This window comes from Micropterus salmoides, unplaced genomic scaffold (assembly GCF_014851395.1).
Source record: "Micropterus salmoides isolate LMB-PRFRI ecotype aquatic unplaced genomic scaffold, ASM1485139v1 Ms_hic_scaffold_2, whole genome shotgun sequence".
Taxonomy (NCBI): Eukaryota; Metazoa; Chordata; class Actinopteri; order Centrarchiformes; family Centrarchidae; genus Micropterus; species Micropterus salmoides.
This window is the reverse complement of record NW_024041150.1, coordinates 37,422,885-37,446,751: the sequence shown is the minus strand read 5'-3', so window position 1 is coordinate 37,446,751 and position 23,867 is coordinate 37,422,885. Positions and strand designations below refer to the sequence as shown.

Here is a 23,867-nt window from a genome sequence, read left to right as displayed (position 1 = left end):
TGATGCATCACCATAATGTTGTGGTTCAGTTTGTCTAGGACCCAGTCTGGACTGCCAACATTGTGAAAGCAAATGATCAATGTTTGACAGCCTCAAACCTCAATTCTCTGTCTTTCCCTAAGTAATCTGCTTTTCAGCCATTTTATTCATTTAGTCTTGCTTCTGCCTTCATGGGGAAACTGTCAGTATTAGATTTTTGTGAACATTCGGGAGGTGAACTTGCTTTGTTGTGTTTATGAAACAGTTACTCATTCACTTCACACACCAGAATTTCCAGACACCAGGTGTGAGTCTCTACCTGTATTACTAATGTTAAGACAAATACATACATATGCATGCTGGGACTGTTTATATCCACAGTTGCTATGGAAGCGAGTGTCTGCTTACATACACACACCTACTGTGCAGTCAACCGTAGCGCTCTAATCTTTCCAGGAGTTTCCAGGAGAATATCTCTACATCTACTGGCTGGGTTGCTATGAAATTTGGTTGAGACATTCATGGACCCAGGAAAATGAATCCTACCCTCTCTTTGGTGATCCCCTAACGTTTCCCCTATAGCGGCACTGTGAGGTTTACATTTTATTATTTTCAATGAAATCAACTACTGGACACATTACCATGATATTTGGTCCAGACATTCAGAATGATTTGTAAGAATTTTGATTATCCGGTGACTTTTCATCTAGCGCCAAAACTTTGCTTTATGACCAAATACATGCTAAACAAATGAGTTTTCTCGGTAGGAGTATGAATTAGCAAGAAAACATGCTAAGATGGTAAATTGGTGAACATACCTGCTAAACGTCAGCATGGTCACCATGGTTATGTTAGCATGACTGCAATAGCATTTAGCTCAAGGCACCGCTTTGCTCTGAACCATAAATAAAAGCAAATATACCTTACGTTGCCTTTTAGTTTATGGTTCACTGTTTACACTGCGTGCTTTCATGGGAGTTGCCATCCAAGTCGTTCAGCTACTACTCATGAGGTTGAGGTTGGCTACATATTTTTTTCAAGTAGGAACACTAACTTCAAATGTGTGGTCTTTATTGGCAGATGGAGTTTGCACAGCGGTATTCAGTTTTCAGGAACTTCCGTCACTCGATAACTGATGTATGGAAAACTCCCTCTGCTTATGAAGACCGTGGACGAGGTTGGAGGCTCTGGAAAAAGCTCCTAAATGGAAATATTTAAACTTATTTGTCAAAAAACTATTTCCTGGTCAAGATTGAACTTTCACGGTCAGAAATGTTCTGTGTTGAAAGGTGCATTGGTTAAAATGTCAAATGTGATACTTTTAATGACTTAAATGCTGACATCAGCTCATGAGCAGAAGTGATAATATTTATAAAACCGTCTGAAATTTAAAATAAAAACAACTGACGTTCAAGCAAATTTAGTTTTTTATTTTATAAAACTTCATAAATATATAATTATTGTATTTGTGTGAAAAAATGACTTCTTTGGCTCCGAACATGAAAAGTGCCAAAATCACAATATAGTTCATTATTGGTTAACACTTAAGTACTGTAGTGTTAGTTGGGAGTGCCATAACATAAACAACAAATACATTTATTTACAAACATCATCAGTATCAAACATCTGATACCGTTTCATATTTTAACTTGTGAATCAACAGTTAATAAAAATGAACAAATTAACTTCTGCAAAAGAAATAATAGAAAGATATACAAACACTCCTGAGCTGAAGCTGCACTTCTAGCTGCACATACTTTAGACTGCAGCATTTCCCGTCACAAGTCTTCTTATGGTAGTGACAAAGGTCTAGGTGAACTTTCTGATGAAGCGCAGTTTGAGGTAAGCGATGGTGAGGAAGCAGATGGTCATGATGCCCAGAGCCATGTGGTTCTGCCAGAAGCCCCAGGTGGAGTAATCCACACCCTGCTCCTCCAGAAACTTCTCCCCCGTACAACTGGACACACACAAAGGTTCGTCAATAACCAAATAACCCACCAGGTCACAGGCTCTGATGTTACTATCCGACTGACACAGCTGTTTCTGTTTCAGTTAATGATTGTATTTTAACTTACAAATTGAATAGACGATCAACAGCACCTGATTGGTATAATTGTTGATTTGAGATGCCTACAAAATCCCAGACGTTCTGTAAATTTCCGCTTCATCAACTGACAGCCTGACGGCCACATCTGGCCCACCAAAGCTTCCCATCCGGCCTGCAGAATGGCCACTGATGAAATTATTTCAATACTTATATATCTGCATATTACGACCTGTGCATCTGTGGGGAAATTCCCGGAAAAGATGCTGTATTAAGTTATTGGTAATGCAAACTGAACATTTCCTGCTGCTGCAGCTTCGCATTAAAAACATGTAACGTGTGAAATACCAGTTGACTTTTATTATGAAGGTGTCACAGGAAATGCAATGTATTTGTCAGTGAGATTATCACTGACCGCTATCTTTCATCAACAATGTGTCTACAAAACAAGACAACGCTCTTTTCCAGACGTTTTAGCTATTTGATGAAGCTGCAGGCGACAGGCTGAACGCCTCCACCTTCTCAGCCAGGTAACTCCTTTCACTTTCGCTGTTTGTCTTCTCACGAAGACGGAACTGCCCGATAATAGTTTGTTTAGCTGCACAACACCTCTGTGACCTGTAGTATTAAACCGCATTGTTGTTACCCCCAGTAACTACCGGTGTTGCATGCACAATAACAGTGCAAATGCATAATAGCGTCAAAACCGGTTGATTAATACTTGATGCCAGTTAGTTACAGTTACAGATTCTATCACTTCTCGGTATTCTGCTTGGGGGAGGAGTCTTTAGTATGAAATTATCATTGTGGATTTATAATGTTTTTGTTTTTTTTGGAGTTTAGGCTACTAAAAATGTTAATTTTGTGAAAGTAAAATGTATTTAAAATTCGGCCCCCACAGTGTCTGCTTAGAAAAATTCTGGCCCTAGTTGAGGACCCCTGGTCCACTTCCTCTCAGATTGCTGGGATGTAATGTGCCATGCTGTCCAGCAGGTGAAGCCATTACTGTGTCACACTCTGTTGCCCTTGTTATTCATAAATGTTGTTTGTGTGAGTGTTTCTTACGCGAGTCCAGGTGGAATGCTGCTTATGTTTATCCCGCGACAGAGGTTCAGCCCAGTAAACTCATTAACCTGCAGAGCCTGGAGAGACACAAAGATAATCATCATCTATTTTACAAAATGCCGGTATTCATCCTTTGAATTTAGTTTGCATTTTTCTTTATTTGTCTTTTTGGTCATCATCTGCCAACTTCCTTTACTGCACCTGCTTATCGATACATCACCCTTCTGCTTCAGCCAAGAATTTGGAAATTAAAGTCACATATTTACGAGAAACAAACTCAGGATACTGTTTGCCAGATGTGTTTGAGTTATTAAAGGCTCTGTACTCTATTAAAAGCAGGGTACGCCGATGTTAATACTGCCGTCACATATATAGAGGTGGTTCTGAAGTGCAAATGACAACAGCAATTTGTGGCAAATTGCAGTTGTGGTTTGCACTTCAGGGCCACCGTACCTATAAGCTACTTTCACCAACCAGTAATAAAGAAACTGGCTTTTGTTCAACGACTAAATAACTGCAGACATTTATAAATGACTGCCCCTCATATCTGCCAGCCGTTGGCTCTGTAATAACTTTTTTTTTTTTATCTACAATGGCCTTAATATGCTGTCACTTAGAGTCATTGTCTTATTTGAGAGAGGTACAGATACGGGAAGTGAAGGCAGATTTGATAGTCTGTGTGTATGTGTACGTACACTGAGGCCATATCGTGGTATACTTAAGTATTTTAACCAAGCGAGCCAGCTGACGATGGAGGGAAGATTCACAAGCAAACCTGCGAAGATCTACAGAAAAGAGAGAGAGAGGTTTACAGGTAAGATATTAATACCGGTTTTTCAGACTTAGTTGTTGTTCTGGTTTTGTATCTGAATGCTTGTGTTATGGGTGCAAGATTTTAAAGAATTAAATTTTGCTCATTTTCAGGTTCAGTGTGTTACAAATTGACGCCAACGGATCTTGCCCATGTAACACCTTGGGAGTGAGAACAGGTTGTCATTTCAGCTGACAAAATTGATCATTACCGTCTATACATAAACAAGTTATTGTTATTAACTGTGAGAAAATGTGAGAAAGGAGTGATTGATTGCCATAGTAACAGTAACTAAACAGGACGGGCCTTAGCATGCAATTTATTGCATGTGCAAGTGTTTGTGCTGCTGTGCATTGATGTGTGTACACGTCACCATCATGAAGACGCAGGCAATGGTCATGAAGATGTTTGCGATGGCCACCACCGTCTGGTCGGCTGAGATGGCCAGAGCCATGGAGGTGGCCGTGTAGGACACAAGAGTCACAGAGAACATGAAGAGGAAGAAGGCTTCAGCTGTCGGCTTCAGACCTGCGCACACACAGTTGTGTTTGAATCACCTTAGGGGGTATTACATTGACTTACATTCAATCCTTGGAGACTTACCACACCCATAAGCACTACTTGCCTAAACCTAACCCTACACACAAACCTTAAACCAAGTCTTCACCTTAAAATTTAATGATTTATGTTATAGGAACTTGCATTTTGTCCCCATAAGGAAGGAGAGTCCCCACAATGTCACTGTGTTAACAGATTCGTCCCCACAACATTGGTATTACTCTGACACACACACACACACAGCCCAAAGGACCATGGTTATGGTCATTATTTTTTTTTTTTTAAATGAGTTCATACTCAACAAAATGTTAACGACATCTTCTATAAACAAATAATCTAAAGTTATAAATACTTTGTCTGTGTGTGTGTACTTATTGGAAGTCAAATTGGAAAAAAGCGTCAGCATTATCTGTCACAAGATAAGAATTATACCAAGACTAGGAAATTAAATTCAAGTCCAAACTTTTAAAAAATCCCTTGAGAACGAACTAAAAATAAACCGTATTTGAAACATATTCAACATATAAAAAGAGGGATGGCCTTAAATGTAGTAAATGACTATATGAAAATGTAATAAGGGCTGCAATTAACAATTATTTTCATTATCAGTTAAACTGTTACTGTTATATTTCGGATGCACAGATTAATTGTAACATCTAGAAAATGTGGAAAAATAGTGATAAATGACAATTACAGCCAACCAGCTGTCCAACTAACAGTCCAAAACTCTAAAATAAATTCTTCATAAATAATGATTACTTGATTATTAAAATAGTTGACTATTAGTTTTCTGTATACATGCAGTATAAGCAAAGCTCACAACTTAGCATGTTAGTGTCCTACCCACCAATCATGAAGTACGCCACACAGCTGAAGACTATGGCGGGGATGGTCCTCAGCGTTAAGATGTCAGACAGGATCTTACACAGGAAGTACACAGACAGCCTGTAGTATCCGCTGATATACTCGTGACTGATGAGAGGCAGAAACAAACAAAGGTCATCAAATGACAGTGGGAGGTAACGGTTCTCTGAGAGGTCCTGTACACCAGAAAGAAGCTGAGACATCATGGCAATGTTGTCAAGACTCACGTCCCACCTGGGAACAAAATTCAGGTCCCCATAAGGTGATTAACCTTTTAATTTGGATTTAAAAGGGTTAGTTCATTTTGGTAAAATACCAACCAGTTTTCAACCCAGTCTTATTTGGAAAGTCTAACCAGATGTTGCATGTTTATTATTACCAACTTGACCACGCAACCCTACGCTTGCAAAATCGGTGCTAAAGCGGTACCCAAGGAGTTAAAAAGTGACGCTAAGGAGTCCCGACCAAGAATCCATGTGTGACAAGTTTGGAGTGAGAACGTGTTGTAAATACGCATCTCAACCTTCTTTCAGACACGAGAGATGATTGAGATTGGTTTTATGTTTGTGTGTTAAGACATGGACATATATTGGACAGAGAGAAGCTAGATATTTCCTCCTGTTTCCAGTATTTATGCTAAGCTAACCACGTCCTGACTGCTGGCACAGAGACATGAGACTGATGTTTTTTTATCTCATTCACTCTCAGAAAGAGAGTCAAGATGTGCATCTCTCAAAATAAACCGTTCTTTTAACCCATAAATAAAATGTTAACTGTGTGGAGACCTGACTTTTGTCCCCAGATTGTGACTGAATTAACAATGTGATCACACACACAATGCTATTGATCATCTTACTCTAAGTACATACAGTAGAGTAAGAGTAATTCTGCAAATGTTGACTTGATTCATAAAGGTCTGGATTTATGGTTTGGGGGGGATTTAAGAAAATAAGTGTGCGTTGTTTGTCAAACCCACATGAAGAGTTTTCTCTCTGAGATGAAGAGTTCAGCCGATGACAGGGAGCTGAAACACTGATTCACAACGATGAAGAAGAGCGCGCCAAACCTGAAAACGCAACAATGCAATCAGTATACAGGCCGATATACACTCTCTGATCAAGTACATGTAATTTGAGAATATTGTAATAGTATGTTATTATATTTTAAATTATAAGTATGGCAAATGCTACTTTTACTCCTCATTTACTTCTATTACAGTTACTAATTTACACTGTCAAAAAATAAGTTAATTAAAAAGTAAGACTTAACTAAGATAAGAAATTCTGAAAATATAAATCTATACTTTTAAAATATGTTGAGAATTAACAAAAAAAAATGAAATTGTAATATAAGCTCCAAATAAACAGAGCTTAATAATGAGCGCTTTAACTTACACACCATTAGAAATGAATCTGTTGATTGTTATTTTTGAATGTATAGATATATAAATAGTGACAATCTTCGTGCTGCTATTAATAGTTTAACAAGTTTCCACTAGTGACACAACTACAAAAGATGCCGCTCACTTTATAAAAGAAAAACCAAGTTACAAAACTCCTGTAGATGAAGTTGCACATATTTTTGAATTATAAATTACATAATGAATCAAACCACAATAAAATACCTGTTCTGCATTCCACTTTGATCCTCCTTGACATTAAAGAAAATGGCTCCTACGACCAGAGCGAGGAACAAGGTTACGGCCACCTGGACAAAATAAAAACAAAGTATACACAATTAGTAAAAGCTGCTGTGTTGAGTGTGATGAACATGCACGGCAAAAACAACAACTGCACATCGCTTCCACTCTCACAAATAAAAAGGCCAGCAGCCAGTAAGGAGGAGCGGTAATGTCCAGGAGTTTCCGCTGGTTACCTGGCAACTGCTCGAGCCAAGAAAGACCTGGACCAAGGAGTCTAACGGACGCATGAGTCAGAGGGTTAAGGGTTCAGTCTTTTCCAGTCTTTATGCTAAGCTAACCAGCTGAAGGCTGTAGCTTTATATTTAATATACCGACATCAGAGCGGTATTGATTTTCTCATAACTCACAGCCAGAAAGCGAGTGTTTTTCCCCTCCTGACCAGAAAAGCGTCTGTATAGGTTGATTACTATACAGCTTAATACAACCCATATTTACGCTTTTTTTGTAAGGACGAGACCTCTAGTTGCAGAACAAGTCAGGTGATGTAGTAAAAAGCAACAAAGTCCATATAAGCAGGTTGTGGGGGTGGATGGATGCATCAAGTAAGCTCAGGGCTTTCACTCAGGAGGTTTGAGTCCCATGTGAAAGAAAGTCAAAGTTGACGTGATGTTTTAGGGTACACAAGGTTTTGTAGACGACTTACATAATGAACTCATTTTAACACAAACCACCATCCTTGCCCGAACCTAACCAAGTGTTAACCACCGTTAATGTTAATCACGTGTTAAATGTATTTGTACACCTGTCGCTGGACTGGTACTTGCCAACGCTCGTTGTAGAGTATAAATGGCACTTAAGGAGTTAAGATGGGTCAAACCCAAGACGTTAACACAGGAGAACGGCTTTCATAACCCCTTGTGAAACCAAATAAATGTAGTTATTTTAAGCTAAGTTAGATAACTGATTTCCATCACATAACTTTAACCTAAACCTAACCAAACTACGACCGTAAACTTCTTTTTGCTGTAGTATCAGGTTATCACAGTCAAAAAAACAATGTAAGCAATGTGATTTCGGTTTTCTGTAATGGAAAAAAAAAAAGCAGGAAACCAAACCAGCTTTTAAAATCACCTTTATAAACTACAATAATCAACACGTTTGTATGATGAACGCTGCCTACCAAACACTTTAGACCGATATTGGTCAGTATATATATGATGAAAGGCTGAAGGCTGCTCGATGTTCCTACCTGAGCAATGGAGGTCTGAGGGTTGAGCATGAGGTTGCGGAACGTTCTCTTGAGAACCCATCTGAATTGGGTCATGAAACCAGTGTTGTAGGTGATGGTTCTTGTGGTAGCAGTGGTGGCTGTTGGCTTCCCCTGAATTATCCTTTCTGAGAGAGACAGGAGGCAGTGAAGGTTTTTATTTGATATTTATTCATGTAAAACGGTTCTGTCTGAAGTACTGTCCTCAGTTTGAATTTTAGTTTAGTTTGTATTCAATAATAGAGACAAAAGAACCATATTTATTTTTAAAAAGAGGCAATTGCTCAAATAACACAGTTGAAAAACATCAAAAAGATTTCTGCAGTCTAAAAAGAGTGTTTCGAATTATTTGCTGTCTGTTGAAATATGAAATCTGTTTATATCCCCAGTATAAAAAGTACATATTAAGACTTAATTTTGTATTGCTTGATTTTAATATTGCAATTTACTTTAACATTTTTGCTTTTTGGTTATTCATGTGGTTTTACAGTATAATGTATTTATTATCCCTCCTAGAAATTCAATGTCAAACATTATTTATCATGAGTTTAGTTCCTGTATTTGTTGCACAATTCCCCAAAATTATGAATTTTATTCACACTTAAATTCAGTGATATTTTAAAATCAAATGTATTTTTTTGTAAATACTAAATAAAAATTAACAAATAAATTATAGGGGACGATAAGATTTTAGTGATCCTGGGGGGTTGGAATTCACAAGCTACCAGCAGTTTATAAAGTGATTAAATGAGCTCCACTTTTACCAGCTGAAAGCGATGAACACATTAATGCATAAATAATTATAATCCAATATTATAATACACATTATTTAAAAATGGTCTGCATAAAGGGTACTTTTGCTTTTTGTATTTTTGACACTAAAGTAAAATTTGGAGTGCAGGACTTATAACAGTATTTCTACTTGTTATGTAAAAACTTCCACTGTGTAAATTAGCAGCTAGCATTTCTTTCAAAGGACTGACGGGCAGTTTGATGATGCAGATTTGGGACACTTAAATTACAGATGAAAAACTCGACACTGTGACCTTTTGTACCTACCCAGCTCTGCTTTGGTCTGTTTGAAATAGCTGCAGTTTCTGTATTCCTCTACGAGTTTCTCCTCGATCCCCCTTCTGGACATCGACACAGAGTTTGAATCTAGATCCATATCTGGAGGAAAGGAAGGCATTCAGGATTGTCCAAAACAGGGAAAAGGAAATGAAAACATACAAAACTACTGTAATTAAATGGTTCCTGTTGGACTAAAGAATTCATCTCGCAACAGGAAATAAATTCAGGTCTCTGGTCCAAACACACCTTCGCTGTCAATGTCGCTGTAGGTGACGGCAGTTGAGTCTCCGTTAATGATGTCCAGGAAGAAGTCAGCAGGGTTGTTGTGGGGCTCACAGGTGTATCCTTGGAAATGGAGTTAGAAAACAAGTTACATACATCACCTTTACATCAGTCAAAAGTTAAATTAAAGTAAATTTTTTGTTCCTACCAATGTCTGAGAAATATTCCAGTGCTTTCTGTGCTGGACCATGGTAAACCTGATCATGAGATAAAACAAGAGTTACTATGAATTTATGTTAGTAAAGTCCTTACACAACATAAAATATGACAACAGCTGATGTGTTTTATAGAGGGGATTAGGAAAACGGATTGACAACAGGTTGACCAAAGAAAAAGTGAAGAGAAACTAAACTGATGATGAAAAAACAACAGAAAAGGTCAACAAAAATGAAACAAAAAGATAAAAGCAAATAAAGAGTAACAAAAGACAAGTAAGAAAAGAAAGAGCAGAAAGAGTAGGCAACAGTAAGAAACTAAGACAAAACTAAGTGATGAGAAAAAACAAATCAAAAAGTGACAAGATTAATGAAAAAAAAGCAACTAAATAAAAATGGTGACTAATAAAACAAATTAGTAAGGAGGAATCGAAGAAACATGCAGATAAAAAGGAAAAGACAGAAATATAAAAAGTAAAGAAGATAAAGGATGGAAACACTGTTGGAGGTCGTGACCTGTTTGCCGTTGACCAGCAGGGTGAGGCTGTCGAACAGGCGGTAGATGGAGTATCGAGGCTGGTGGATGGACAGGATGATGGTGCGTCCGTTGTTTGCCATCCTGAAGAAACGAGAACGACATGTTAAGAGTAACCTCACCTGTACACACACGTGGGTTTATGTAACGCAGACACAATAAAACATTCTGTAAATGCTGTTTTTGGAAAATGCACAGACAAGGTTTGAAGTGCGTTTGAGCAACGTGCAGCAGAAATAAAATCAAAATCAGTGCACTAAACTAGCGGGTAATTTGATGAGAAACATCCAGGAACAGAGCTTAACTTTCTGCATCAATATGCTGTAGCTGAAGATTAAACTTCACATAAACATTCAAGCACTTTTTCATGATTTCTCAGAAATAAAGTTTGAAGAAATAAAAACAATGGTCATTACATAATACTATAGAACACGCTTGTGTTTTTATATTGACAACCAAGTTAAAAAATGAAAAGAAAAGTGAAATATTAATTTAAAAACAGGCAAAAAAGGGGCAGCTTTATTTATACAGCACATTTTTAAACACAGAGGCAGGTCATACATTTACAAAAACGAAAGAAAAGCATTAGTTTGACTTTCACAAACAATAAGCAATAAAAACCAGAATAAAGTCAATTAAGATTAATAACTTGTGTTGAGAATAAAAATGAGAATTTCAAATGTATTTTAAATTAAATAACCAGACCAGAGATTTGCTGCAGTGAAGCAGTGAAGTTGTATTGGGGGATAAACCCATATAATGAGCATGCCAACTAAGCATAATGTTTAATATCCGTTGATCTGAAGTCGTTTTTTAGCCACTGCGGATGTTTGTGGTTTAAAGTCTCAGCCAAACTGTATTTTGTTGTAATGTTACAAGCGCCACAAGAGGGCGATGGCTACATTTAAAGTACCCTACAGTGCAAGTCGCTGTGTGTGGGCCTATTTAACTGCAAGAATTGCACTATACTTGTGAGGTCTGACAGCTTTGTGGGGACCAAATTGCTGGACCCCACAAGTTCAAAGGGCTTTTTGAGGATCAAATGTGATCAAATGTTGGCAAGTAGTACTGATGGTTAAGTTTAGAGTACAGCGGGTAGGGAACGCATGATGATAGTGGGGGGGGGGGGGGGGGGGGGGGGGGGGGGGATGTGTATTACTAATGTTGTGGTAACATTAATCCGTTCACACATTCACATTGTGGAGAGTCAACTTCCTTTTGGGAAATTTATTTAAGTAAATTTAATGTCTTTAAAAGTGACATAAAAATAAGTGTGTGTTTGTGTGTGTGCACGGACCTCTTGAGCAGCAGCAGCACTGAGTTAGCGGTGCTGGCGTCGAGGCCCGTGGTGGGTTCATCCAGGAAGAGGACGGACGGGTCGATGATGAGCTCCATGCCGATGTTCGTCCTCTTCCTCTCACCGCCGGAGATCCCACGAATCAGCTGGGTGCCAACCTGCGCAAACACACACGGGTTTGATCTTCTATACTCGTGAGGACCTTCAGTGACACAACCATCATTGTTTTCCTTTTGCGACAGTTTCGTATTGCAATGTGTGAAGCTCATGTAAATTCACATGTGAAACCTTTGGGATTATGTGTGACTGTAGGGTTGGACATCATTTTCTCATGATGTGCAGATCAAAACTAAAGTAGTGATATTTCTGATCCCCATGTTCCTGCTCTAGGATCGATTCTCACATAACAGGATTGATTGAGACTCTTGAGTAATTTGGATTAAGTGTGTATTTTATCATAAGTAACTTGCTGTCACCAAGATTGTCTAATTATACCCGGTGGATATGAACTACTTCTCCTTCAGCCTGTCAAAGTCGTGTGTGCACTGTGGCTCTGTGATGTAGCTTTTACAAGCTGATCCACTGCAGCCCTTTCCATTTCCAGTGAAGTCTGAATACCGACTATGGCTGACCGTAAAAGGAGTGATGTCTGGCTGTATTTTAGCTGTGAAGGTAATAATGATGCGGTGTGTGATGTGTGTGTTCAAAGACGGTGAAATACTGTGGCAACACCGCAAACCTCGCTAAATATCTGAGAAGTCACAAGTTCTGAGGAGGATTATTATTATAATTAAAGAATATGACCGTAGTTTGATGTCTTGTCATTATGCAGCTATAATTTACTTTTATTTCCATAAATCAATACAGAATTTGGGGAGGGTGGTCACATTTTACTAGAAATAAAAATACGTAAAATTGGTACCAGCAATATAAACTTGGTATTATTTGGTATCAGATCGTTAAGGAGGTAGTGGTTCCTCACATCACTATCAGTCTGATTTTAACAAATCTGATTCCAATTCTTCCTTTTGATTCTGGTTCTTTTTTTACTCTAATTTCCCCTACTTTGCTGCTAACGTGAACAGAGTTTCCTGTTTAACATCAGCAGCAGTAGGTCTGCTACTTGCGTTAGAAATTTGTGTATATTTACAAGAAAAAAAAAAATACATTACAGTGACGTTCACCACAGCAATTTGGCAACTTGTTTGACTACAATTTCCCATACCAGATTACAACAAGGTTCTAGTAAGCTCAGGGTTGTCTGAGGGGGACGAGGCAGGACATGGAGACTGGCGTAGCACGTTGAACACAGTGTTTACTCATATTTGTAGTGCATCCCCCCATTAAAAGAAATAAGTGTCTCACAGGCATTGCAATGTGCGGACCCCGGCTTTTGTGTTTTTTGTGTAAGGGTCTTTTCCTACAGTGTTTCCATCCTTTCTTCTTCATTTTCTCTCTTTCTTTTGTTAGATCCATCTTTAGACTTCCCCTCCTTCTTTTTCCAATCGCTTTGCTCTCCATTTCTTTGTCCCTTTTCTTGTCCCTCCGTCTTTTTACTTCCTTCCTTTCCTCCTCACCTTGGAGTTGGCCACTCGGCCCAGTCCCAGCTCCTGGATCAGTTTGTCGACCCTTTGCTCTTTCTCCCCCTGAGAGACGGACGCTGGGAGACGCAGCGCCGCCGAGAAGCTGAAGTTCTCTCTGACCGTCAGAGTTCCCATCACCACGTCATCCTGAAGACAAGAAACCATCGTCAATAACTAAAAACATCAAAACATTTGCTGATGAATGCATGTTTACAGTTAATCATTTCACAGTAGATTAGATCTACGGTGGTATTTCATCCAGGTCTGACACTTTAAGAAAGCCTGAGAACGTGTCGATATTTGCAGCACAATGTACATTTCAGCGTCCATATGAGACGCCCGAGCTTTCAAGTAACTCCAATGTAACCTATCCCCTGTCATATAATGTACTTATTTCAACCCAAGATCTTTTACTAAACCCTAAGGGGTTTCATACAGTGGAAGGCATAGGTGGAAATCACAGGGGGGGCGGGACCTAGCCATTCTGAGTGATGTCCCATGATAATTCAGTAATATATTGATTTATACTTGTGTATACTTGTAAGTAGTAAAACACTCAGGTTAGTTTAGAAACAACCTTTCCTCACAGTAGTTTGGTCCCCTGCCTGCTTTCCCCCTTTACGCCAGCTACATGTTTGGAGAACAAAGTTTGAATCGCTTCAGTAGTGGTTTAACTCCAGTGAGTAGGCCGGCAAGGCTGTTTTATTCACTTTAAACATCAGATGAAGATGATGATGCCGAGTCACTAATAAATTAGTCGTGTGATTAGTGATTATGACATTACCGATCTTATTTGGTAGCCTGTTGGGAAAGCCAGTCTGCTAAAGTCCCAATCAAACTAACATGGTGTTAAGCCTATGTGTGAACGAGGCTGACCCTGAATAGTCAAAGATTCGATGCTTCGATGGGCGGAGCCTGATTTGACTGCCAATCTCAACATCGAATCTTCGCAACGCTTATGAAACAAGGATCAAACAATTTTTGCGATATGAGGGTGCTCAATGTCTGATTTTAAATAGAACTGCTGGTTTTCTCCCAGTAAATGAATATATATGATGATATTTATATCATAATAAGGCGTACCCTATTATGATATAAATATCATCATAAGTGTTTGTGAATAAATCCAAAATTGTAACCCTTACCCTTAAGGAAGGGGGCGTCAGCGCGCACGTGTGGGTGTAGTGTGTGTAAAGGCTTGTGCAGACTACACGACTTTCAGCGTTGTCCAATCGCCATGCTGTTCAGACAACAAGACTTGCTGTCTTGTGACGGGAGTCTGGAAGTTGTCGTGGCGTTCACACTACGTGACCCTGTAGACAGGGGGTCACACGCTACATGAGCTGACAACGGCTGTATCACCTGATGACTGGCCTCCAAACCACATTTTTTCAAGAAAACACGCCGCTGGGCGCCGAGCTCACCAATCAGCAAATCTGCCATAAAATTGCCACAAACTAGGCTTGAGTGTGTGCGGTCAGGCAGAGAGACAGCGCACCAGCTTGACCGGTGTTGTACCGAGTTGTCCGCACCTCACGGGACGTTTTGATCCTTTATCACCATTGATGAACCACACAAAGAATATTATATAATTTTTAAATAGTTACTGGAAATAGACCCAAGAGGAACTGCATAGTGCGTGCTGTTGTCGGTGGCACAGCACACACACAAAACACACCACAAGACCGGTGAATAGCTGGCGAGCAGAGAGAAAAAGGTCAACTTGACAAATCTGATTCGACTATGTAAATCCTTAGGCGGGGACAGCCCTAGTGGGGCAGATCAGTGGACTTGCTGCAGTTTAAAACTTAACATTCGTCCTCTGTCCCAGACGAAACCTAAAATACGCAAGATAATTTAATAATTATAATATGACCGTGTGAGGAACCTGTGAACCCTAACTCCTATTTAAACAACTATCGCTTTGTGTTGTTAAACACACTGATAAAATGACTACAGTACAGTTGTATTATTTGTGTCCCCTTCAAAAACTGCTCTTAAAGAATACTGTCTTCATTGTCACCCCCAACTGTTAGATGAACTTTACGCCCCTGGTTAAAGGGTATTTGTCGCCTGTGATGAGAACGTGTTGTTTTTTTTCTAAAATAGCTTATTGTATGCTGTATGTGAATAAAACAGACTTGTCCTAGGAATCTGGTCTTATTGTTACTTGCACTACCTTCCTGCCCCGGTCCAGGAAACCCTCCTGAATCAAATCCGCTCTTATTGGCTCCTGTCACAGGGTTGGTTGGCTTCTACAGGTCTGACTTCCTGCCTGACTTCCCGTCTGTCTGTCTCACCCACCTACCTGCACCACATATCCAGACAGACACTTGAAGTTTGGAGGCTGAGGAGCTCCGTTGATCAAAACTTCTCCCGTCAGTCCTGCAGGGTCCTTCCTGGCTGCCAAGACATCCAGGAACCTGACCGACAAGCAGCAACAAGCTTTTACTTAAACATCAGGTTGTCTCATTCATAAAGACGCTCCTAAGCTTCCAAATCAGAAAGCTTCAAATTAAAGTTTTTGCTTTTGAGAGTTAGCGACACCCTTCATAATCATAAAAAAACCCAACCGTATCAATTTAACAGACCTGGAACAGTCCTACTTTTGTGTTACACGTTATGTGAATCTGGAAAGGATGGCAGCCATTAAATGACTTCTTCTGACTTTACAAAGACACTCACGATGACTTGCCGCTTCCAGTCGCTCCCATGATGGCGTTCAGACCCGGCTTCATGCACCCACTGAGGGAGAGAAAGGGAACAATGACAGTGGAGACATTATCTCACAAGTTGGAGTTAAAGTTTTTATTATTGTCAACTACCACCAGCACACACGGGCTTACGGGACACCACAAATAAAGAAAACTAATATAAATAACTGTTTCAATAACATTCACACATAACATTGTATTAGTTAGTTAAACTAAATACATAAATAGAAATACATAAATAGAAATTACAGAGTCATGCTGTTATATTTTTGTGGAACTGAAAGGTAGTTTTGTTAGTAAAGAGTAAATTTTGTCAGTTCAGTTTTTTCTGTTCTGCAATAGTTTGATTCATCTTTTGCTGTTTTTGCTGACTCATGGAAAGGACTTCCTCCTGTCCAAACACTGATTCATTTTCAACACTGAAACAATGACACTGCAGTTTGGTCTCTCCACCATGTGTGTGCTGGTCCCGTCTGTCTTTCTTCATTTCTCTTTTTTGACAAGGAACTGAGAGGTTTTATGGGTTTTTTCCCCAGCAAACTCAGTGAATAATGACAGTTTAGTTTTTATACCTGGTTCTTTTTTATTTTTTTCCTGATTCTGACAGACCCCTGGCACCAAATGTCTGCCAAATCATTATTCATCAAGTCTCATAAAACATGACACTGTGGTTTATTTTCACCACTGGTGTATAAATAGCACGGCACTTTAAAGGACATTGTGTGCGCCATGTCAACACATTTTAAGCTTTTTGCGTGTTTTTTAATGCCGTTTCGTCCCCATAGACCGCAGCAACACAAAGGTGGTTAAGCCTTTGACATGCACACAATCACTGACTTAGGTTTAGACACACACTCCTGTGATGGTCAGAGTGAGGGGATTCAGGGGGCTGTCTTTAGCAATAACATAGTTGGCTAGCTAGCTAGTTACTTAAAATTGCTAATGTTAGCTACATAGCATTGCTAACGTAGCATTGCTAACTCAAAACATCATGGTTTGGGTTACAATAACGAGGTCACTTAACTTACACAACCTATGTAACTTTACTGAAAATGTGTGTTTGATTTTTGTTTCACACAGGAAACAAACGCTGGTCTCCTGGATCAAAGCCCGGTTTATGCTCTTCCATCTACCTCCTTACTCTGACGTTTCTGGTTATTTATCCTACACTTCGTCTTTCTCCCTGTGCCAGTTGGCGTACAATGGCAGGCCGTTTCTGCACAGTATAAGTACGAAGGGGCTAAATGGTGAACTTTGTGATTACAGGTGCCGTGCTGTCATATGTTTGAGGAACTGAAAAGTTGAGTAAATTGCGACAGTTCAGGTTTAGTGGAGCTGTTTCGAAACAGTTTGATTCATCTTTTGGTGTTTTTGCTGACACGACTTCCTCCTGTCCACACACTAATTTAATTTCACCAAAACCGTGACACTGCAGTTTGGTTTTGCCTCTTACATCCCTCATTTTTATTTTTCTAAGATGTATAAAGCGCTTTTTAAAAAAGGAATTGAGAGGTTTTATGTTCCTTTTTCCAGCAAACTCAGTTAATGGCGGTTTAGCTTTTGATGAAACTGTTGAGAAACCTATGGGCAGTACTTTCCCCTGAACAATGTCTGCCAGGTCATTAGTCATAAAGTCTCATAAAACTAAAGTGACCAGATTTCTGAAGTTAACACTGGGGATATTTTTGGTTTGGTGGTCAGTAAAAAAATAGATTATGTGTTATTATATATGAAATAAAAAAGGGGGACAATTTCGGTTTTATATTCTGTCAAATATAACAATTCTGAATTAATCAAGTCATATTGAGCCAGGATCTACCTTTCAGTCAATAAATAGAAGCTGCAATCACTTTCTGTAAGTAGAATACTGCATGTTATGGGTTGTATTGGCCATTTAAAGGTATTTCAACAGATAAAAAGGACTGGATTGTTTGCTACACAGCAATTTAAATAATGTAGAGTCATAAGGATAATTGCAAAAGAGATCATGTCTATTTATATTCTATATATAAAAAAACAGTAATCATGTTAGTTATAGGCTTCATTCCATTTTCCAAATATAAACAAGGATATTAGACATAGGCCTACCGAACACATAATCCATCGGCAACAACAGGCTTCTATTATTGCCTATAATCACATACATGTCAGGCCTGGTTACACTATAAATTGTAAACACTTATTTAGCCACAACCATAGGCGGAAATCACTGGGGTACGGGGGGTACGGGGGGTACGGGGGGTGCCCCCCCCCTTAAAAAATAAACAGTAAAACAAAACAAACAAAAACAGGGCAATTAAAGTGTTTAAGTTCAGAAACATTTTGAGTCACCCCGTTCTTGCCTCACAGTGGTTTGGTCCACTGCCTGCTTTCCCTCTCACAGGAGTATGGTGGCAGAAAACCAGTTCAAATCCATCAGTAGTGGAACTCCAGTCATGTTAAGCAGGCTGGCTGTGCTATTTTATGCACTTACTACCAATGGCTCCGTTCTACGTAATACGGAGCCAGACGGAACCGGTGTTGCATAAATGGACATGTGCTCCGCACAGCAACGCTCAGTCTGCCTGTAGCGCTCAGCGACAACAGCAGTCTGGTAACATGCTTCAGGTCTTGGCCAATCAGAAGACAGTGGTCTGTGTGAGGGGGGGCTTTAACGAGACAGGAGCATCTACAGCTTGTTTCACAGAGAGGCTGAATTGAAGGCCTACATGGAAAGTCAGTATGAGACAGAATTATTTTTTTTAACTTTGAATCATGCAAAGCTGCCACACAGGAGTCACAGAACAATATAACTGGAAATGCAGTATAATAAGTCTCCTTTAAGCTGAAAAATGACCAATTCCAGTCACCATCCGATCGATCTATGCTTCTCTACTATAAAATTGATAATCTGTTTGTTGTGTTTCTCCAAAAGTTGGAGTATTTTGTCGTTTTACTGCAGCGCCTGATTGAATTCAGCCTAACTTACTGATTGAATAATCAAGTTATACCATTTGTCAATCAAGTGTTGGGAGTTTCCCACCCGGCCGTTGCTCTGTCAAAATGAGTAGGTGTGAACTGTAGTTATGTACAGTAACTGATTCTATTAGGACAGACACAGCGCCCTCTTATCACTAGTGGGTCCATATCACGCAGGACTGAAGACTTTCAGCCTGCGGCCTCTTACTACATGCAAAAAATAACCACCAATAGAGAAATACAGCGAGAAAAGGGAATGTCCCAAATCTTCCCTTTAGCTCAATATGAGAAAAGGGAAGAGAAAGTGAAGAGAAGCCAACGCTGGGTTTACCCACATCTCCATATTTAAATTTCGTAGGTAAACCAAATATTTAGTTTCCTGCCTCTTCATGATAATAGATCTGCTCCTGTCAAACTGCTGTCAGGTATGAGGATGCGTTCCTATAATAAAGAAATGTGGAACACAATGTGAATTTGTTGACCTGTTTTTACATACACACACACACACACACACCACTTTATTAGGTACACCTTGCTTGTCCCTTTGCCTTCAGAACTTCCAAATTTTCATGGCATATTTTCAACAAGGTGTTGGAAACATTCTTCAGAGACTTTGGTCCATATTGACATGATAGCATCACGTAGTTGCTGCAGATTTGTCAGCTGCACATCCATGCTCAATTACTGGATGCCTATGGGATCATGATTATATTATTTGATTCTGTCCTAAGGCATTTATTAGATTCTGACTCTGATGGGGGGAAAACCGTTCCCAAAAACTACTGTATCTCTGAACTCTCCCACATGTAGGCTATTCTATGTGATCTCCTTACTAATGCAATAACTAATGTACTATTGTTTCACTTCCATTCACTGAGCCCCCCCCGAAACTGTTTGGAACCCCCCTAGGGAGGCCCGCCTCACACTTTGAAAACCCCTGCTCTATTAAATTGAGATCTGGTGACTGGAGGCCATTGGAGTACAGTGAACTCATTGTCATGTTCAAGAAACCAGTTTGAGATGATTTGAGCTTTGTGACATGGCGCATTATCCTGCTGGAAGTAGCCATCAGAAGATGGGTTGATGTATGGATACTGTATGCCTAACATGCCAGGCAATAGTTGAACTGTGTATTGATGTATGGTATGCACCAGGTCTGTATCTTATGCATTTAGTGTCATACTATTTATTGTGTACTTTTACCATGCACTGTTTATCATGTATTGTATTATGTACTGTGTAATTATTATGCATTTTATATTTTTATTATGGGTATTGTGTGAATTCTGTATTTTGATAACATACTATGTTTTTAGCTCACTTCCTCTTTACGATCACTTTATCTTCTGTATTTTTGTTCTTGTATGGTAATATTTTTGTGAAGCACTTTGTGACTCGTGGCTGAAAAAAGCTCTAAACAAATAAAGTTTCCTTACTTAAGATATCTACCCCCCCCCCCCACACACACACACACACACACACACCCACCCAGCGCAAATGTCAAACTCTGCCTATGCTGAAGCCCATGAAACAGAGTTTGAGTCCAGAGAAGCTGCAGTTTCTCAAAACTGTTCTATGCACAATTATAAACTCTAGGTTGAAACAAGCTGTCAGGCACAGGCCACAGACATCGTTCTCACGTGAACAAATTAACTGAATATTCTCCAACATTTCTATAAAACACTGAATAAGCTTCTCAGACCGGGCTAACCTTCAACTTTGAGTCAGATTGGTCAATGATTAGACACACTGAACAATAAAATATCACCATCTATAAACCGTATTCAGGCGAACACGCACACTGCACCTTGACTGATTGCATTTTTCATAACATACATACATAATCAAAGACTTTCATAACAGAGCATAATTCAAGACTTTGACCATTTTCATAACAGAGCATAATGCAGGACTTTGACCATTTTCATAACGGTTTATAGTCAGGTGTGGGTTTTTCAGCCACAGAGTAAACAATAAGCCGTCTTGTTACAGCAGGCTTAACTGGGACTGATTGATTAGTTTAAGGATTAAACACAACAAAAGTCTATGGCCTCAATATGAAACTTTTAAGGCTTTAACTATAGTCTTCTGACTACTCAAAAGATCTTTTCAATTTCACCCATTCACAAAATTTCATACACTGATGGCAGAGGCTAAGGTGCCGCCTGCCATCGGAAACAGAAATACACATTCACACACCAATGGAACAGCAATCAAAGCAATTGGTAGCAACTAGGGATTCAGTGTCTTTCCCAAGGTTACTTCAACAATACAGTCTGGAGGAGCCGGGGATTGAACAGCTGACCTTCTGAAAACATGGACATAGCCACACCAGCCCTGGTTGATCTTTGTGACTTTTTCTCTCACCAAAGGATCAGCAACAATTCATCCTGATGTCTGTACAAACTTTTAGGCAGGGTACACCCTGGACAGGTCGTCAGTCCTTCGCAGGGCAGACAACCATGTACACTCACACCTAAGGACAATTTAGAGACACCAATTAACCTAGCCTGCATGTCTTTGGATGGTGGGAGGAAGCTGGAGCGAACGGAGAAAACCCACGGAGACACGGGGAGAACATGCAAACTCCACACAGAAAGGCCGGGGCAACCGCTAGAAGAAAATGTCACCATGATCATCAAAGTCCGCAGGATTCATCCTCTGGGAACCATGAAGGGTTGCACAAAATATCATGACAATCCATCTAGTAAATACAGGATCAGTTAAAAATGTGACCTGCTGGAGGCTCATAACAACAAGCACCATAGGTACTAGTGCCGAAGGTCACTGATGGAAATCCATCAAGCAGTTCACATACAATGTTAAGCTCATGGTGTTATAAGAGGAAAAGTCACATCCTGAAAGTTATTACAACTCTGAATTCAACAAATATATTGTTGAAATTGTCGGTCCTTTTATTTAGCCGAGTTCCCCAAACCAATAACCAAGAAACACACAAGACAAGAACGTAATCTGTCGTCTTAATTCAATGATTATTCTCTTAACATGAATATACTATAAGATACTTCAAATCCGAGCCAAAGTGGTGGACTGACTAACCAACAGACAGCCTGACCTCCCTAGAGCGAAGCTGCTAGCCTGGCTGATGAAAACAGAGAGACATCTTTTCTATTTTTAAATCCTCAACACTATACAAGCAAAAACATCTTTCTGTGAATTTAATACCCTGAACTTTCTCACCCAGCCAAATACATGGCAGCAGCTTCATCCTGCCACTGTGTCTGTTTGTTGGTTTAAGCCGAGAGTCATTGTTTCTAACGGGCTTCTGTATGTGTGCGTTTGTCACAGGGGGGGAAAATGGGAACCTGAGTTTCTTACAAACTTCCTTCCTTTGCCTCCAAACATGTGTGTGTGTGTGTTTGATCCAAGTGGGCCTTGATCGTGTCACGTTGGCCTCCCAGGTGGGCTCCTGTCGGCACGTAGACAAACAATCACACACAATAACTGCACATGTGGACCGTGCAAGTCTCAGTTTAACCATCAGCTCCAACCTTCAAACCTCAGATGGCTAAAAGATTTAGTGCGTTTTTCTTTGTGGAATTTGAGGTGATTACATTTGGCCGTGAAATCACATTCATTTCAGTAGAATCATTAGTATTGGTGGATTTGCTTGTGGGTCAAAGCAAGTCCAAGAACATTTATTTACTTGAGTTCTATTTTGAAGAACTTTGACACGCAAATTGACCAATGGCAAGCTGTCCTGACACTTCACAGTGATGCACATATCCCCACAGCAAATACAGAAGAGTTAAATATTTGGTGTTAGTGAAATTTAAGTAAATGAAGAGTTAATTGTGCTCTGATAGACAGTTCCATTATATGTGAAGTACTTGGTGTCAAAACAGAGTGTAAGAACAAAGTGTCACTAAATCAAACCTGTAAGTGTAACTGTATAAATATTAAGTAATGTCCCCCTGCCCTGACTGTGTAGCCCCAGACACAGCGGTTGGCTGAAGCCTGAGTGTCTTCATGAAAGCACTCCACTGACTGCTGGGAAACTTTTGATCTGCGTCTAAACTTTAACACTATAGTATCTGTCAATTTTATATTCTATATTGATATTCATAGTTTTCATGCATCCCACTCCAATGAAAACGCTCCCTTGGAGAGCAACAAGACGTTAATTTCCGTTGTCTGCCAACCAATAAGCAAGTGATACACTGTTACTTTGAGTTTGTTACTTTTTGCGTTGGCAAAATGCTGGATGGTTGTTGTTCTTTCAGATTTACTAAGCGAGGAGGAGACAAGCCTGAGCTGTGTTAGGTGAGGGATTCCCCAGAAGGTGAACGTAATCATTACCACAGTCGAGCGGCGGCAGGGATCTGGTGGTTTTTAACGGTAGAAATGCTGTAGCGGATGTAACGTTATATGGATCACATATACCCAACACTTGCAGTTTATGTTCATATCCTTCTTTTTCTTAAGTTGAGAGGTGATCAAAATAATATTTGACTGCTTTTGCGGCGTCTCTACGGGGAAGTCGCGCTGTGAGCCGCTATGTTGGTCCGTTGTTTTACCCTCCAGGTCACCGCACACGTCACGTGACTGAAAACTATGAATTACTTTTGTAGGGAGGGACACACACACGCAAGACGTGACACCTTTACAATGTTACGGGGCTAACAGCAGAGTAGTTAACCATTGATCCTCAGAGAGTTACTGTGCAACACTACATAAAAGGTGTTAAGAAAAACTAACACTGGCCGGTGTTAAAAAGTGTTAAAGTCCCCAGAGGAGCTCCACTGCTAAAAACTACTGATTCAGTCAGTGAAAATGTGCTTGAAGTGGAAAGAAAAAGGTGCCAGTACCACCTCACCCCCCCAAGAAAATATCCCAGTACGCAAAGAGTAAAATGTTGAGGTGCCGATACCGGTGCGTTCTGGCCCACTTCAAGAACTGGTTGGTTCTCTTTCTAGTTTATAATCTGACCAGATTGGGGTACATTCCTCAGGCTTGGTCAGATGTTATGTAATCTTCTTTTTCTGCTTGGAATAAGAGCATCTGCACTGTCTGTGATATTA

General features: G+C 39.7%; 1 protein-coding gene across 6 annotated transcripts in view; it reads right to left on the bottom strand.

Annotated features, from left to right (window-relative positions):
* Window positions 1-1,388: 1,388 nt before the first annotated feature.
* LOC119912991 (broad substrate specificity ATP-binding cassette transporter ABCG2-like) overlaps window positions 1,389-23,867 on the bottom strand; it is a 42,235-nt gene continuing 19,756 nt past the window's right edge. For all 6 annotated transcript variants that reach the window (XM_038732295.1, XM_038732296.1, XM_038732293.1 and 3 more), the window contains 16 exons: window positions 15,839-15,898; window positions 15,462-15,576; window positions 13,148-13,300; window positions 11,571-11,728; window positions 10,255-10,357; window positions 9,732-9,780; window positions 9,548-9,646; window positions 9,290-9,400; window positions 8,213-8,358; window positions 6,946-7,028; window positions 6,298-6,387; window positions 5,305-5,429; window positions 4,273-4,427; window positions 3,784-3,873; window positions 3,089-3,165; window positions 1,389-1,936 (listed from right to left, as the gene is read on the bottom strand). In XM_038732295.1, coding sequence (XP_038588223.1) covers window positions 1,789-1,936; window positions 3,089-3,165; window positions 3,784-3,873; window positions 4,273-4,427; window positions 5,305-5,429; window positions 6,298-6,387; window positions 6,946-7,028; window positions 8,213-8,358; window positions 9,290-9,400; window positions 9,548-9,646; window positions 9,732-9,780; window positions 10,255-10,357; window positions 11,571-11,728; window positions 13,148-13,300; window positions 15,462-15,576; window positions 15,839-15,898 — 1,762 coding nt within the window. In that variant the 3' untranslated portion in view covers window positions 1,389-1,788. The remainder of the gene's footprint in view (window positions 1,937-3,088; window positions 3,166-3,783; window positions 3,874-4,272; window positions 4,428-5,304; window positions 5,430-6,297; window positions 6,388-6,945; window positions 7,029-8,212; window positions 8,359-9,289; window positions 9,401-9,547; window positions 9,647-9,731; window positions 9,781-10,254; window positions 10,358-11,570; window positions 11,729-13,147; window positions 13,301-15,461; window positions 15,577-15,838; window positions 15,899-23,867) is intronic.